General features: G+C 47.6%; 1 protein-coding gene across 6 annotated transcripts in view; it reads right to left on the reverse strand.

The window, feature by feature from the left end:
• SMARCD3 (SWI/SNF related BAF chromatin remodeling complex subunit D3) overlaps positions 1 to 18,623 on the reverse strand; it is a 764,638-nt gene that overhangs the window by 574,515 nt on the left and 171,500 nt on the right. For 3 of the 6 annotated variants that reach the window (XM_069646024.1, XM_069646023.1, XM_069646021.1), the window contains exon 1: positions 16,388 to 16,539. The exons of the other annotated variants lie outside the window; for them this stretch is intronic. In XM_069646024.1, coding sequence (XP_069502125.1) covers positions 16,388 to 16,465 — 78 coding nt within the window. In that variant the 5' untranslated portion in view covers positions 16,466 to 16,539. Of the gene's footprint in view, positions 1 to 16,387; positions 16,540 to 18,623 lie in introns of those variants that run through there. 6 annotated transcript variants of the gene reach the window in all.

An 18,623-nucleotide genomic window follows, 5' to 3' on the forward strand; every position in this document is an offset into this window, starting at 1 on the left:
CTGTAGGGAAACAATAGAGCATCAGGTGAGGGAGCAGAGACACTGTGCAGGAGAGGGTGGTCAGAAGTGAGAATTGTGTAGGTGCAGCAGCAGGAGCAAGGCTGCAGAGGTATGTAGCATATTGTGATGAACAGCAGTCAACGTCCTAAATTGCCACTGACACTTCACTGGTAAAAAGAACATCAGAAAGAGCGTAAGAAAGGTATAGGTGTGCCGGGACTTCGTCACATCAAAGGCCACATTAGCGGGGGACACTGAGAACTAAAACTGGGACAAGAAGAAGCTAAATTGATCTAGTAAATGAAAAACAACATTTACAGGCTTGAACAAGGAACACGAAATGAAGGTTTTTCTATGATCTATCAACACGTGTTCTTGCCTGAATGTACTTAAACTATTGCCCCTATTGGGGGACTAGAGGATATTAGTAAAGGGTTCTTTCAATGCTTATTGATATTTTCTATCAGAATTACTATTTATGATTGGTGCCGAATTCAGACAAGATTTATATATATATCAATTTGTATTGCCAGATCCCCAATGATTATATTATTATATACCAATCTTGCTAAACATATACGAAAGATGGCTGCATCTCACCAGGTTTGTGGAGGAGAGGGATTAAATATCGTGTAATACCCTCAAGCAGTCGGTGGAAATCTCATTTTGGCTGGGAAAAGGCAATCTGAACCCCAACACAGTATAGCGGCTATGGTCGCCGGTTAACGCTACCGCAAAGGCCCAAGAAGATGTGAACAATCTGTCCCTCCCCCTCACTTGTAGCTGCTTGGCTTGTGTTTGGAGTACCTACAGAGAGCGGAGGGGCAAGCGTGGTGCAGAGGGGTCAAAAGGCAGGGAGCAACATCATTACTTACCAGTCTGTCTTCTGCTGGCCTACATCTGATCGAAACGTTGATTGCTGAGTGGAGAAGCGGACACGAGGCAGCGAGGTCGGAACTCAGTGCGAGGCCGAGTGATTAGATTAGATTGAGCACTCTTAGAGGGAGTGTTATACTACTGGCATTGGCCCAACAGCCATCTTTAGTTTGGGCAATATTATATAATGGACGCGCCTGGGGGGAAGCTACTCAGTGGGAGGCCATCTTAACTGTGGGCATCATCAGCTCCCTTTTACTCTCATCCAAGAGGAACATAAAGATCAGGAAATACTGTAGTGCAAAATGTAAGTGCCTGTTAATAAACTTAGTCTATTTCAGAGGCCTATATAATTCTACACCACTCGCATAAAGCATCCTAGAGTTGGTATCATATGTCAGGGTTTTAATACATATTCAGCCCTGATGACAGATTACAACAGGTGTGGTTCATTTGACACTCACGAAGGTATCCTCTGACCCATATTCCTCATTCACATTTCCCGATTCCTACTGACCCCCCTGTTAGTGAGTTTTTAAACTCTGAAATAAATATTAAAATGGTATCCGGAAAAAGTAAAAAAGGACCAATTGGCTGGTTCTGACGTTTTTTACACCACAGGGCACTGCCAACAGACAGGGTTCAATGATCTGTGAGTCAGTGACACAGTTGGAGTATAAATTTGATAAGTTAAAGAAGAAAGTGGCCCAACTTGAATCTAGAACGTCTACCTTGGAGCAGTTAGCCCTGGTAGCCAAACAAATGAGTGAAGAAATGGAAACAATGATTAACGGTAATAGAGCCATGGAAAACAGGCTTAAACATCTAGAAAGCGTGGTAGAAGATGGGGCATAAGATGATGATCCGATTGCATTTGTTTCCAATTGGCCCCCTGAATTGCTGGACTTGAACGCTGAGGATGATCCTGCATTCATTGACAGGTGTTACTGCATTAAAATGTGTACACCTAATAAGATGCAGGATAACCGAATGGGGCCGACACTCATCATCAAGGTGTCTGACGTACAAAATAAGGAAAAAATATTGAAGGCAGCAAATACATAAGGTACCTTAGATTATCAGCAAAATAAGGCACTCCTCTTTCCCGACCTAGCGCTGGTTAAGAGAAAGAGATTGAACTCTCTTAAGAAATCCTTCCTCACCAAAGTAACTAAAGCGAGATTACTTAATCCAGCGAAACTTTGTGTTACATGGAAAAATTATATTTTCTGGAATACAGACAGGGTTGAGGCACTGTGGAAACTGATCTCTGGGAGAACCTCTGCTGGCACGGATAAGGGTTAAAATCCTATAGTTTCTATGATTGGTCGGCGATCTTGTTTGTGGAAGCTTATTCTCCCTGGTTCTGAACACTATTGTCAAAAGTATCATCAAGGTGATCGGATCTTACAGAAAGAGTTTGCGATTTGGTATGATTTGGATTCATATTACCTTTATGGGATTTCGATGAATACTAAGGGTAGGTGCAAGGGAGGTAGTTAACCTACTTATTCTAGCGTCACATTTTTTATAGGATAATTAGCTCTCACTAGGAAGCAGGTATTATGCTTCTTTAGCATACACTACGTGTAGTGTGAAGTGGAAAAAAGTCTTCTCAGCCACTGAGGCTACTGGAGCTCCATAGGGGTTTTATAGTAGTCTCCAGAAGCTAATAAAAAGGACAAGAATATTGATGTCTACATAGTAATAATAACTTGGATTTAATAGTTTACTGTATGATGCTCAGCCCCTAGATCCCTAGACATCCAACAATGTGAATGTCTTTTGATATACATCTTGGATTTGTATCATAAGGATTTGATATTTATACAGCGCTTTCACCAACGTGCTGTACAGAGAACATATTTACATAGAATTATCATTTATCAACCTCAGAAGGATGAAAGGCTGATTTTGTCCATGCCGGGATTTGAACCTGCGGCCTTCAGATCACACACAGATTGCAGAGACGAGTGCTCAACCCTCAATAAATCTAATTTAAGGTTTTTGATTCTACTTTGTAATGTATCGAAAACTGCAATAAAAAAAGATTAAAATTAAAAAATATATTTGGAATACAACATACATATATCTTTATATTAATATTACTATATTTTTGGAGTTAAGGCTTACTTAATATGGGGAGCATAGATCTGGCTAATAAACAATAAGATGAGGATCAGATGACAAGAAAAAGATATGCAAAATTCCAAACCACTCACAAAAGAGAACAATTAATGTAATATATTAGAGACCGATAATGAAACACAAAGAATTGATCAAAAACAGCCAATATCATGGACTGGATTAATATGGTAGCAACCAGTCTTTAACAAAGTTATCAAAATTAAGGTACAGACAGTATCTGTAAGGGACATATTGGCGACTTAACACGTTTGTGCGAGGAGATCATAGGTTTAATATAAATGCACAAAATGGGGTCCGATAAAACGTCATAATTTGCTAAAAAGTCTAGCTGATCACAGCTTGGATGCATTTTATCCACTCAATTGAAGGTAAGCAGAATAGACTCTAGTGAGTTAATTTGGAATCTAATAAGTTCATACTTATCAACACCTATTAATATTCCCAGACAAAAGCATGACAATATTATTTTACCTGTAAAAAAATGTACTCATTTCAGAAACTCGAGAGAAATTATTGCACAATGAGTGAAGCTTATTAGCAACATCTAAGATGGTAAGCATCATTAAATAATGTTTTAATTATTACAAACATAAAGAATGCCATAACAAACTTCATTAATAGATTCATTTTATATTCCCATGAAAACAGATGAACTTCAAAAGGAACATACATGCATTGACAGCAACATTATGGTATATTATAAACCACAAGCAAGATTTCAATGGTAAGAAAGCGATCCCTGTATACATGAATATATTGAGACTGATGAATAACAAAAGAATTAGGTCTTATAGGAGACCACGTGAATAATAATACATTCTTCTCTTTTTGCTTTCTACTCCCTCTTTGTATTCCCAATTTCTTGATTAGAATATGGATGGAGCACAATATCTATGCATATTTGGATTACATGTATATGATTTTTACAATTTAGAATTTAACAGACAACAAATGTGTGGATTAATTGCAAATAATGTACTTGATAAAGATGGAGGGTGGAAACACGTGTTGGCAGGGCAGGCACAATGTTTGTAGCAAAGAGCAACAAACGTGCAACTGTGAATGTCAGCAGGGAAGGCACAATTTTAATAGTAAACTCTAACATGTGCAAATGTGACAACCAAGTCAATTTTACAAGGGATACAATCAGGTTATTATCATCAATATGGCTAAGACCAAACGGGGCAGGGCAGGCAAAGAAAATGCTTTGTATCAAATTACAACTCATGTGCAACGATGACAATCAGGACAATGTTATGAAGGAGATATACTCTAACAATCACAATTTGCACTTACACACACAAACTCCTACGAAATTCAGATATTGTGGTTTATGCAGTTTGCCAGGTTCCATGCGTAGCTGTGATTGTAATTGGTAATTTATAACGTGCTTAATACCCAGAGGTTCCTAAGCATGGACCTGGGTCGTCTTGCTTCCAAGGTGAGCGTGTTGCCCCTGAGGTATCCTCCCGAGACTTCGCAGTCCACCAGGTCCATCCTCCTTGGGGACATGAATCTCAGCCTCAATGACCCCACAGACGGGAATTCCTCCTCCCTCAACAACGCCCTCGCTACACTCGGCTTCAAACAAGCAGTGTCAGAACCAACCCATAATAAAGGTTGCACCCTGGACTGGATTGCCCAACACAACTGTCCACTATCTATTCCAGTCGTCACCACCATCCCTTGGCCAGACCACACGGCCATACACTTCAATCTTAACTATGCTAAAGTCCCGACCACCAGACAAGGGACTTTGCCGCCCGCCCTCACCAGGAGCGCTAAGCAACTCACTAAGGAAAGGCTACTCCCACATCTCCAGGTTCCAGAACTTGAGCATCCATTCACTAATAATCCAGACACCCTCGCAACCACCTACAACCTAATCATCTCTAAAGCCCATAGACACCATTGCTTCTCTTAAGCAAAGAAAAGCCAAACCCATTAGACAAACCAACTCATGGTATACCCAGGATCTCCTGAAACTACGTTCACAAAAACGATCAGCTCTCGCTGCATGGCAAACAAAACCTAATGACGTCACCAAACTCGCTTTTGAAAACACTGCTAAACAATACAAATCCGCCATCATCACAGCCAAAGCGAGTTCCTTCAACTCCACGATAGCCAACGCAAAATCTGGGTCCAAAGAAATCTTTACAATCTTCAGAGAACTAGAGACCCCACAACCCCTGCCAACTCCCTAAACAAAGACAAAGAATAGTGCAACGGCATTCAAGAAGCCATGCTCAATAAACTGAACATCCTCCAAGATAAAATTATCAGCCACCAAAAAGCCTTAACGCTACAACTTTCCGATCTTCACCAGAACTCCCATGCTGAAATTCCAGCCTTCTCATTCCAAGAGATGACAGAAGGGGAAGTCCTTACCCTACTAAACTCAATCAAGCCTTCCAACTGTAAAGGTGACTCATGCCCTGCCCCGATCATCAAGGACAGCGCCCCGACTCTAGCACCGTTCTTCACTGCCTTTATCAATGCTTCTTTCCAATCTAACCAAGTGCCCTCCTGCTTCAAAGAAGCTTTAGTACGCCCACTGCTGAAGAAACCTACACTTGACCCTAAATCACCAGCGAACTACAGGCCCATCACGACGGTTCCCTTCCTACTGAAGATTTTGGACAAAGCAGCATACACCCAAGTCCAAAAATACCTAGAAACGCATCATCTGCTTGGCCTCCGACAGTCGGGCTTCCGACCCAACCATGGCAAAGAAACTGCACTACTGGACCTCAAAAACCAAATTGATGACCTCAGAGATGTGGGCAAACAGGCCCTCCTTCTACTCCTCGACCTCTCAGCGGCATTCGACCTGGTGGACCATGAGACCCTCTGCCACCACCTCTCAACGGCTGGCAATTTCTCACCAAATGCCACTGTATGGATTGCATCCTTTCTCAGTGGGAGAGCAATGAAAGTCTTTTCAGACCAAGCTTGCGTACACCCACATCTAATCAAGTGTGGGGTTCCTCAAGGGTCCTGCATCTCACCCACCTTGTACAACCTCTTCACGAGATCCCTATTCAAATACCTCGATCTGATGGGTATTTCATACACCAACTATGCCGACGATACGCAGGTCCTCATTCCCCTGTCAGGCGACTACGAGGCAGACCAAAAAACCCTCAATTCCATTTACACCACCATCCAGACCTGGATGGCCGAAAACTGGCTCTGCCTCAACAGCGAAAAGACTGAACTTCTTATCATCGGCTCTCCAACCACAATCAAAAAAATGGGTCCCCAATATGATTCCTTTCTCATAGACAGCTCTCGTATTCATGTATCCCAGTCAGTCAAAACACTGGGAGTCTACCTGGATTCCAATCTCACCATGACAAGACAGGTGAATGCTATCTCATCAGCGGCAGCCTACCACTCAAAACTTATCTAACTAACCTTCTGAAAATACTAGATAAGGCCGCCCACAAACAGATTCAACTATACCTTGAATCGAACTCGATTCTAGGAAAGAGACAATCAGGGTTCCGCAAGGGGCACGGAACCGAAACCGCCCTTCTAGACCTAAAAAATGAAATCACAAACATCCACGACAAAGGCAAGCCTGCACTCCTCCTCCTCCTTGACCTCTCAGCAGCGTTTGATCTGGTAGATCACAACACACTAAGGACGCAGCGTCATGGGTAACCTCTTTCCTAGAGGGCAGAGCCATGAAAGTGTTCTCGAACACAGCTCATGCTGCTCCATCTATCATTCGCTGCGGTGTCCCACAAGGATCCTGTACTGCCCCCACACTATATGGGATACATTACTCACCGTAATCGTATTTCTGATGCTTGTATCTGCTTAGATTCACATGCTGTGCATAGGCCGACATCTAGTGGAAGCTGCGGAGTATTACAGTTTGTTTTTCGAAACTCGAAAATGGGCGTCGACACAGGCGTGCCAGTAATACTATCCCTAGTGTGACGTCCACTGTACCCAAGATCCCTCACGCGTCTGGGATCCTCAGATTGTATTTTTTCTGACATGAGGAAGCATGAGGAGTAGCGTGAGTACAGATAATCCAAGCAGATAGACAGAAAGGTAAGACTACAAGTAATCATGCGCCTTCTCTCGGAGGGGAGGAAGGGTGGGTCGCATGTGAATCTAAGCAGATACAAGCATCAGAAATACGATTACGGTGAGTAATGTATCCCTTCTGAGGCTTGTGGAATCTGCTTAGATCACATGCTGTGCATAGATTAGCGAGCAGTACCCGAAGAAGGAGGTGGGATGTGAGAAGGGTCATGAGCAAACAGGTGTCTTAGAACCGCTTGTCCCACTTGTGTATCTGTCTTGGAATGAGTGTCAATGCAGTAATGCTGAGTAAAAGTGTGAATAGAGCTCCAAGTAGCTGCTTTGCAAATGGTGTCGAGGGGAACATTTGCAATGAAAGCCAGAGTGGCACCAATGCCTCTAGTAGAATGGGCCCTTGGCGTAAAAGGCAGATTTTTTCCAGAAAGAGAGTAACACAGCTGTATACAGTTGATAATCCACTTCGAGATCGCGCCTTTAGAGACGCGATCCCCCTCTCTGCCTGTAGCTACGGAGACAAACAGTTGATCTGTTTTTCTTAGCGGTCTGGTTTTATTTACATAGTAGAGGACCGCCCTACGCACATCAAGGGTGTGTAGTTTCACCTCAGCCGAGCTTTGCGGGTTCTGGAAGAAAGCCGGAAGCTCGATGGACTGGTTTACATGGAATTTAGATATAAATTTAGGTGAAAACCTAGGGTGTGTGCGTAAAACCAGTTTGTCTTTGTGGATAATAAAGAAAGGATCCTGCACTGACAGAGCCTGAATTTCACTGACCCTTCTTATGGAGGTAATGGCTACTAAGAAGGCCGTTTTATAAGTCAGGTGTTTGAGACTACTTTTATGCATGGGTTCGAAAGGGGGGCCCATGAGCTTAGCTAGCACCACATTGAGGTCCCATCCTGGCGGTGGGTTCGAAATAGGAGGGTGAAGTCTCTTTACTCCTTCCATGAAGGCTTTAACTACTGGTACTTTCCACCACGATACTTTGTTATGGGATGTAGTGTAAGCCGAGAGGGCTGCCAGGTGTACTTTCAGAGAGTTAAAAACCAAACCTGCGTCCAGCAGGTGGAGCATGTATGTTACCACGTTGGAAGGAGTGCAATCAACTGGGTTAATTTGTTTATTCTGGCACCAAATAACGAATCTCTTCCACTTGACAAAGTAACAGTGCCTTGCGTTTGGTTTCCTGGATTCTTTTAGGATGTCCATACACCTCTGTGGTAAATTGAGATGGCCAAACTCTATGACCTCAGGAGCCATGCTGCCAGGTTCATTGAGTTGGGTTCCTGGTGCACTGTTTGACCTTGTTGCTGGGACAGTAGGTTGTACCAGGCTGGGAGTTTGATGGGCTCGCACAGCGCCATCCTGCGTAGGTGTGGAAACCATGGTTGTCTCGCCCACATGGGAGCAACTAGGATGAGCGTCATCGATTCCTTGTTCATCTTGTACACCACCTTCCTGATGAGAGGAGTTGGTGGAAAAGCGTACGCAAACATCCCTGACCAGTTCATCCACAGGGCGTTCCCTTGGGAGTCTGGCTGGGGGAACCTGGATGCAAATCCTGGGCATTGTCTGTTTTCGCTTGTGGCGAATAGGTCTATAGTGGGGAAACCCCACTGAGAGAAGAGATCTTCTACGATCTCTCTGTGAAGGACCCATTCGTGTTCTTCTGGGAGGGAGTCTCTGCTTAGGGCATCCGCTAGGGAATTGAGCTCCCCTGGAACATGTTGTGCTGATAGGAAGATGTTCCGTCTGAGTGCCCATATCCAGATTTTCTGGGCAAGCTTGGACAGATTTGGCGAACGAGTCCCTCCTTGTTTGTTCAGATAGAACATGGCTGTCGTGCTGTCCGTCCGGATCTGCACCGACAAGTTTAGTAGATGGGGCTCGAACGCCCGAAGCGCTCGGAATACTGCCAGAAGCTCTAGCAGGTTGATGTGGTTCTTGGCTACTGAGTGAGACCAGAGACCCTGAGCTGTGTGGTGGAGATGGTGAGCTCCCCACCCAGTCAGGCAAGCATCTGTAGTTACCACTGCTTGTACTTCGGGATCGTAAAAGGGTTTTCCCCTTGCGAGATTCTCTTTTGTCCACCAGTGTAAGCTCTGTACGAGTGTTGGCGAAACGACCACTAGATCGTCCCACTGACCACTTGCCTGAGACCACTGTTTCGCCAACCATTCCTGCATGGGACGCATGCGCAGACGCGCGTGGGGGACCAGGTAAATGCATGACGCCATCATGCCCAGTAACCGCATTGCTTTGCGTACCGTTATTTGTTGACCTGACTGATAATGTGGAATTTGCAGTAGTATATTCCGAATTCTCTCTTCCGAGGGGAAGGTCAACCCTTTCTGAGTATCTAGGATTGCTCCTAGGAACTGTTTTGAGGTGCTTGGCACCAGACTTGACCTTCTTCTCGTTGATAGAGAAGCCTAATTCGTGGAGGAGGTCGATAGTCCTCTGAATGTTTGACCTGCAAATTCTTGGGGTTTCCCCCGTTATGAGCCAGTCGTCCAGATAAGGGTACACTGGGATTGCCTCCCTGCGTAGGTGTGCAGCTGATACCGCCAGTACCTTGGTGAATACCCTTGGTGCTGAAGCTATCCCGAAGGGCAGTACCTTGAATTGGTAGTGGCGACTGTCCACTTTGAAGCGCAAGTATTTTTTGTGCGCTGGGAGCATGGAAATATGAAAATAAGCATCTTTCATATCCAAGGTTGCCATGTAGTCCCCCTTTTTTAGGAGGGGGATTACCTCTTGTAGCGTGGTCATACGGAGTTTTTGGGGCTTGACATACTTGTTGGCAGGCAGTAGGTCCAATACTGGGCGCATTGTCAAATCTTTCTTTGGCACAAGGAAGTAAGTTGAATAGATACCCTTGTTTACCTGGTGTCCTGGGACGAGTTCTATCGCGTCCTTTTCTAGCAGAATGGCGATCTTCTCGAGAAGGATCTTCTGATGTTCTAAGGAGTGTATTCTTTGTCGTGGAGGGTGGTTCCGGGGACGCTGCAGTAATACTATACAATATCCTGTGGACACTGTTGACAGCACCCATCTGTCTGAGGTGATCCCTTCCCAAGCCTGGGTGAAGTTGGAAATGCGTCCCCCTACTGGGGTTGCGTGAGAAGGGACCCTGAACTGAGCGTCACTGCTTTGGCGGAGGCGTGCCACCTCCCTTGTTGGGGCTGCCTCTGCCTCTTCCACGACCTCTATTGTTACCCTTGCTGTAACTTTGGGTAGACTGCTGGTTGTTGTTCCATTGTGTACCCTGTCCTTGGGCATAGTTGCCTCTTTGTGAATTTTGGCCGCGTGGGTGACGAAAATTACTGTTCCCCCTCTGGTTCGGGGGTTTGTTGGTAAGCTGGCCAAGGCATTTGAGAGTCTCGTACTCGTCCTTGGCATTCTTAAGTGCGTCTTCGACCGCTTTCCCAAACAATAGATCTGGTTCCACCGGCTTGTCTATTAATGAAGCCTGTGTTTCTGTTTTGAACCCCGACTGCCGTAACCACGCATGTCTCTTGATAACAGTACCTTCTGCTATCAATCTTCCTGCGTTGTCTGCAGCGTCGAAAGTTGCTTTTAATATGCAACCAGACACGGCTCTCCCTTCTGCCGAGATCCGAGCCAACTGGCCCTTTAACGGTTCAGGAGCAGAGGCTATGAGCGCCGCGACCTCTTCCCATTGATGGCAGTTGTAACTTGCCAACAGGGTGGTGGAGTTTGCAATCCTTGCTTGGTAGGCGGACGTTGAGGCTACCTTCCTGCCAAACCCGTACAGTCTTTTGCTCTCCTTGTCGGGAGGAGCTTCTGACGACGATAAGGGTGTCCCAGCCCTCTTCCGAGTGTTGGTAACCACTAGGGAGTCTGGTTTAAGATGACCTCTTATATAAAGAGGGTCAGACTGGGCTGCCCGAAAAAGTTTTTCGACTCTGGGGTTGACGGCTCTGGTGAGGTTAGGATTCACCAGGGATGGATCTATTCTACGTTGGATGGATTTAAGGATAGGGATGGTCTGAGCGGCCGGCCTCCTCTCTCCCACCAACTCTTCTGCGAAGTCCCTTTCCTCCTGTACACCGTGGGTGTCGATGTGAAAATGTTCTGCTGCGCGAGCGAGAACTTCATTAAGGAGGGGTTGGTTATCAACTGGCGAGTCGGTAACTGGGGCTTCGCTCTCTACCGGGGAATCTACTCTGTAAATTTCCTGCTCATCTTCTACCTCCTCCAGGTCCTCATCCTCTGCATAGTATTCAGACCCGGTTCGTTCCTCCATAATTGTAAACTCCTGGTCCCCTTCAGGGAAAGGTTTTCCTTGGTATCTGGGGTGTGGAGTAGAGTATGGAGTAGAGTAAGGCTGCACCTCGAAGGGGTCAGGTCTTTCAACCCGGGCCTTTTTACTTAGGGGGATAGGATCAGAGGAGCCTGAGGGTGTGGCCCCTTGAGGGTCATACGAAAGGAAATGTTCTGGGTTTTTGTCATAAAAATCAGCTAAGGAAGACATCCTTGACATGACCCTGTCTATGTCCTCACTGGACCATTCTTTGGAACAGGGTATGACTTTAGTAGGCAACTTAGAGGACTTATCAAGGGTACCCTTGCTGGATGTTGATGTCCCAGTAGATTTATGTTTATCTGTCTGCTTGGGGTGGAAGGATGGTCTTACAGGAGTGGAAGGCTGAGCTTTCTGCTGTTTCCCTCCCTCCCCGTGCGTGGAAAAAAAATTTCCCTGCCCCTTGGAGGCCCCAGAGACTTTCGACGCCTGGCGCCGAGGGTCGGGAGAGGTATCTTGCTTCGAGCGTGGGGCCTCGCTGGTGTTAACTGCGCTCTCGGTCTCTTGGAGCGCGGCCTGGGGGTGGAAGTCGTCTTCGTCTTCCGACGATAGAACTTCCGTTAATCTAGGGAGCGAGGCACTCTTGGCAAGAGTGGATGATTGCCTTGCGTCATGAGGCGATCTCGATCGAGAGCGCCCAGAGGACACCGAGTCGGACCGTTCTATCCGTGCCTCTTTCCGAGAAGTCGACGTCGTCGAGGTTCGGTTGGACTTAGTGTGCTTAGTGTGTGTAGGGTGTGTAGCGCTTGCGTCGCCGGGGGTCTTCCCCATAGCCGCCCTGCCGGACAACCTTCCGAGGTCGGGGACCTGCGCTCGGCAGTCTTTCGACGCCGTAATGCCCTCGCCGTCCGAAAGTACGGCGTCGCTGCCATCGCTGAAGGCGCCCTCCGCTGCCATGGCTGCCTGCCTGGCGTGGTGGGCCCAACGCTTTGTCGAACGGTCCTTAAGTGTTTTAGGTTTAAACCTACTACACGCTCTGCAGTTCGCTTCGGGGTGGTCCCTCGGCAAGCAGAGATTGCACGTGGCGTGCCTGTCGACCCAAGGGTATTTGCGGTTGCACTTGGGGCAGAATTGGAAAGGGGTACCCTCCATACGCACCTTGAGGCAGCGGGCTGGTAAGTGTAGGAAATATATAAGGTGTACCTATATACCAAGAGTGAAGAGTATGTACCACCCCCCACTCTCCCTACTTGCAGGGCCGAGGCCAGCGGCCTACTAGGCCCGGGCCGAGGCCAGCGGCCTTCCGAGGCCCAGATCCGTCGTGCAGCAGCCGACGGTCGATGTCTTCTCCAGCCGTCGTCGAGTGTCGATGGTCGACGTTGGGGTGGGGAAGGATGTAAATAAATAATTTTAAATTGCAATAATTAGCAAAAGTATGGCTAAGGCCAGGGGACTCCGCAAGATGCTTCCGACCAGTATGGCGGAAAAAAACAATCTGAGGATCCCAGACGCGTGAGGGATCTTGGGTACAGTGGACGTCACACTAGGGATAGTATTACTGGCACGCCTGTGTCGACGCCCATTTTCGAGTTTCGAAAAACAAACTGTAATACTCCGCAGCTTCCACTAGATGTCGGCCTATGCACAGCATGTGATCTAAGCAGATTCCACAAGCCTCAGAAAATCTTTTTACCAAGCCTCTCTTTGATAAACTGGATGCACTTGGGATCACATACACAAATTATGCTGATGACACACAGGTGCTCCTTCCCCTGATGGGGCATTATCATAGAGACGCCACTACCCTACAGCAAATCTACTCCACCATACAAGCATGGATGGCTACTAACGGCCTCTGTCTGAACAGGGACAAGACCGAAATCATTATTCTCGGCCAGAAATCCACACTATCCAACCTTAACCTGCTGTACCTCAATTTTAACATAGATAACTGCGTCATCCCAGTATTATCTTCTGTCAAAACTCTTGAGGTCCACATTGATGCGACACTATCTATGGACAAACAAGTCAGCGCCATAGTCTCGGCCTCCGCACTGAGTACTAAACTTATAAATGCTATAAAACCGTTCCTAACTAAGGATAACTGCCTCTCCATCGCTAGAGCAACTATAGGAGCCAAACTGGACTACTGCAATGCGCTCTTGGTAAAATCTAACCAGACTCCAAACAACGCAAAACAATGCTCTTAGAGCGGCCCTCAGCATACCGAAAAGAGACCATATTACACAAGCTAGAAAAACCGCTCACTGGCTCCCAGTCAAGGACCGCATCTCCTTTAACATTCTCACAACCACACACAAATGTATCAACCTCTCAGCACCCTCATACTTATCGGACACCTTATCCAGATCTCAATCCACTAGACCGACCAGACTACAATATACCAATCAACTAACGATACCTCGCATCAACAGGACTAAGGCAGGAGGAATAGGTTTCCCCTACCTCGCACCTAAGCTATGGAATACCCTCCCCACTGACCTCAGAGCTGAAACGTCTCTATATCCCTTCCGCAAAAAACTCAAAACTGTCCTCTTCAACTAACCATGCATGCACTCCCAGATACCTTCCACTCAATGTATGTATGTAAAGAAGTCATCTCGTCCAATGTAACATATACAGACTTGAATTGTATGTAACTAAGTATAAGCACAAATGTAACAAGCGCCACAATGTCTTCGGTCTGCTGTGCGCTCAACAAATGTGAATAAATAAATAAATAAATAAATATCACTGCTGCCAGGCCCTTCCCAACGCAACAAAACTCCTCACCATTGCCAGAGCAATTATAGGATCACGCCTAGACTACTGCAACGCACTCCTACTAGGTACCTCAGAAAAGAACATCAAGAAACTTCAAACAGTGCAGAACAATGCTCTTAGAGCAGCCACAGGGATCTCTAAAAGAGACCACATCTCGGCTACCAGAAATTCCGTCCACTGTCTGCCCGTTGAAGAACGCATCCTCTTTAAATCCCTTGCACTGACCCACAAATGTCGCCACGACACAGCACCTCGCTACCTCACGCAAAGATTCTCTGTACCCCCTTCAAGCAGACCTGCTCGATCCAGTCAAACCAACCGACTTTCCATCCCTAAAAGCCTCAGGATTAGAGTAGGCGGCTCCAGCTTCCCAGTTCTAGCAGCAACCAACTGGAACCTGCTACCTCCCGGCATCAGAGGCATTGAATCCCACATGGTCTTCAGAAAAGCTTTAAAAACCTTGTTGTTCGTGTAAGCCGTCCGCTCGTCATGCCGACCTGTAAGGCATATGACTATTGGAACACTGCCTGTAAACAATGTATAATTTATGCACCTACCACCCCCCCCTGTAACTAAGTCACATTCTTGAAACAGCGCCGCGATTCCGAGCTTCCAGGTGCTTTACAAATGTAAAAATAAATAAATGTGTTAATGACTCTCAGATCTTTGGCGCAAAGCAGCAACTGGTACTGCATACACATGTATCTCTAGGTGAAGGGCAGATGGGGTAAAATAGGGAATCGATAGGATGCAGGCTTTGGGGGGCAAAAAAGGTGGTATGGGGGTACTGCCCCATAAAAAAAAACACTGCAGTAAAATGTAGTGATAAATCCGAAGCGACCACATGTACCAGATCCAATTATTCAGCATGTGGGCCTAAGAGAGATCCACTGATGGAGAACTCGCAAGTGATGGGCTCCTTGATTGAGTGTTCACCTCCTTCAATGATAGCGCTTGAATCACTCTCACTCTCCTCACTGTGAAAAGCGAAAACTGAATTTCTATGGGTAGAACTCAATGACAGATTTTTAGCTTGTCTGTGCCATTGCAGAAGGCACCAATTATATTTAAATGAATAAAGTGTGCGGTGCAGCCTGATTTTCTAGGACCCATCCTCTGTGCACAGGAACAAAAGCAACCTGGGTGATGTTGCCATTATTAGGCCTCACCTGTGTGGATCCTGAGTTGGTAGGCACAAATATCTGAATCCCCCACTCTGGGAATATCCTCAGAATTTGGAGTCACTGAGACCACCAACAAGTTATGGATGGAAACAGGACTGTGATTGGAGTTTCCGTGCAGCTGGGCCACGGCTGAGTAGCTCAGACTAGACTACTGCGTTTTAGGTCAAGGGTCAAGAGTGATTTGCATTTTGCTGGTACTCTTCTGTAATGGCACAGGCAGGCAATAAACAGTAGTATGGAAAGTTGCCACGACCATTCCCAGTGGTTAAAAACATTGGCTCTGGCATTATCGCCCATCAATGTTTGGCTTTCTTTGTTGATCGCCTTCAGTGAATGCATATTCCTAATCCTGTGTCTGGAGCTTGCTGTGCACAGGGACGTCTCCTGCAACTCACCGGTTATGTCCAATGGGGCCATAAGACGTCTGGGCTACTTGTGTTACTGTGCAGGGGGAACACGGAGCATCCGTTCAGGCTGAAAAGCTCCTTTTTTATGGGCGCGGTGGAGAACGATTACCACATGGCTGCTCCCCTTTAGTAAACGATTTAATGGCACCAAGAGAAAAGTACAAATGGTGGAGTGCCCCAAGCATCTTTGGTGTTGCCACACCCACTCGATTTCTAAACCAATGTGTCCCCGCCAATTTAACTCACAATCCTGGCAGCCTTTATTCACAATCCTCACCATGGCCCCTCAGTCCTCACCCCCATTTTGCCCTTCATCTACTCACCCGCCATCACTTACAGTGCACTTGTACCGTCACTCAGACTGCTTTCACCTACTTCAATCAGTCTTCGTGGCGTGCCATTCACTCGCAGGCTAGCTTTCTTCAATCACAACCTTTCGCTCCCTCAATCACAGTTTCCACCTCATCCAGACTGCGGCTGGGACATGCCTCCTCAAACATCAGGAGTCGCGTCCCACGCAGAGGATCTGTAGCCCCCACGCAGACTCAGCCACTTCCCTGCCTCCTCCTCCCGCGCACACTACTGCGCCCCCGCCCTTCACTGCTCACACGGAGGAGTGTTCCCAGGCACGCCCAGCACACTGTAACTTCTCTCACTCACCACCCCGTTGACCAGGAACTCGAAGAGTTTGCTTTTGGTGGCCTTGCGGGCCCCTCCGGTGGCTTCCTCTGCGGCCATGGCTCCCCCTCTGCTCCCGGCTCTAGGACTCCCCTCCTCTCCTCTCCTCCGCTTTCCTCCTCCCCCTCTCGCTGCTCTCAGCCCTGCTGGGTCTCACACTTGTGTGTGTGAGGAGGGGTGGGGGCGGGGGTTCCTCAGGGGGATCCAGACATCCCACTCCGCCGGGCCCAGCGCCACATTCTTTGGCTGATAAGAGGAAAAGCAGCCGGGCCTGGGGACGGAGGGGCGGGCTGTGCTACTGAAGGGGCTGAGGCCTACCCGGGGGCTTTAACAGGGGGCCAGCGGTGGTCTAGGCGAGGAATTGAGGATGCCGGGGGAACTGGGAGCTGTGAGGGTGCTAGATGCAGTAAGCGGACTGATTTCTGAAGCGCAATATAGACTGTTTTAAAGGCAACGATGGGGACGCATGATTGCCATTTGTGCCAAATTATCCGGGTCACCTTCTGCCGCTTTGGTAGTCTTGTATGCTGGAACTTGTAGGCCCATAGCTATGCTGGAATAGAGCAAACCCAGTGTTCAAAGTTCAGTTTGTAAAACATACTTGCCGGATAACAATGTCCCCAATAACATTGGACGAGTTGGTAACTGTGAGGGGCACTGTGTGGTCTTGTTGGCACCCAGTGGAAACCGATGGGTACTAAAAGGAAATGAAAGACACAGTGGACATATGAGTACAATAGAAACAACGCAACTTAAGAACACTTACAGAAAGCACGAGGGCTCCTAGTAGGTTTCTCTGGGGCCACGGCTTGCACTGAAAGTAGCAAGAAGACACACTGACTGCACCTAGGACAGGATAAACTGTCGGATTTAGGGCGCACTCGCTGGGAGTCCAGGCAGCACTCCTCGCCTCACATGAAGTTAAGACTACTGGCAGCTCCGCAAATAAGCAGTTCACCCGAGAGCAAAGGGGGAATGCGGTTTGCAGTGTTCCCCAAGTACACTGACTTGCCTTTTGCTAATTCACGACTGTCACTTCCTCATTGATGGACCCCTCTGTCCTCTAACTAACCCGATGCTCTCTAGGCTGGCGCACCACCTTCCCTACACCCAGAGCATCGGATCGCATCATAGGCAGCGCTATTTCTTTCTCCGAGATTAGCACAGCAGCACCTTGTCTCCCCAAGAGTCCCCTAGCAACCCAATCCTCACAGCGACCTGGCACATTACCGTGCCCCATCCACATCCCAGAACCAGCCGTGTCATCTGAAAAACGAATCCGCGCTGTGCCGTGGCCCTAACAGACACCACAGCCTGCACAGTCATACATATAGCTGGCCATCACGGGCCCATTTTGCCCCCGTAGACCCTCACAAACCGCGTTCAGTGCACTCATCCTTGCTCCATCCTATAGCCAGTGGCCATCCTGAAATTCGATGAAGCCCAGGAGCTCCCCTTGACTCCCCCCGCAAACCCCCCTCCCCTCTCTATCCATGGACTGTCAGTTCAGCTCCACAGGCAGTGATGTCCCTCCGGCAGCTGTAAGACAGCTGCTGTGAGCTGCAGCCAGAATTAGAGAGGCGGGGGATCAAGTGCAGGTCTGCGGAGAGGGTCGGTGTCTGACAAAAAGCCGGACAGAGGTGAGAGGTATGGAGGAAAACGAGTGGCAAAACTTAGGGGGTGAGTCTTCTCCAAGTAGACCCGGTGGCGCCGTGAAGTGTCCAGAAGATAACGGGTTGTCTCGTATCATTTGTTGGCTGCTCTCTTTTTCTCTTTGCATTTTGCAAGTTGCAGGGGGTGAGCTGCTCGAAATTGACATTGAGCAATGCTATGAACCGGGTCGGAAGGCGCGGGGAGAAGCACGATAGATGCTCCGGCCGGGCGGCAGGTACGCTGCAAGCATACTCAGAAGCACGTGGCCTGCGAGTAAGGAGACAGAGTAAAACGCAAATCCTCTTCGTACCAACCGTGACCTCTCTGTACCACAGCTCCCCAGAATGACTCTGGGCACCAAAAACGTGGGGAAGAGTGGGGGACAGAGCCAAGAACACTGGTGTGGTACAGAATCACAAGAGGACTATGAGCACTGGGTGAAATCCCGAGTGAGTCTTTATAGACACACTCAGCTGCTCCACCTAAAACCCCCATCCACTGAAGGCCAGCCCAGAGCCAACAGCAGGAGACAATCCAGCTGCCAGGGGGCTGAGGCGAGTTGCTC

Source organism: Ambystoma mexicanum, chromosome 2p, assembly GCF_040938575.1.
Source record: "Ambystoma mexicanum isolate Mex_15411 chromosome 2p, UKY_AmexF1_1, whole genome shotgun sequence".
NCBI lineage: Eukaryota > Metazoa > Chordata > Amphibia > Caudata > Ambystomatidae > Ambystoma > Ambystoma mexicanum.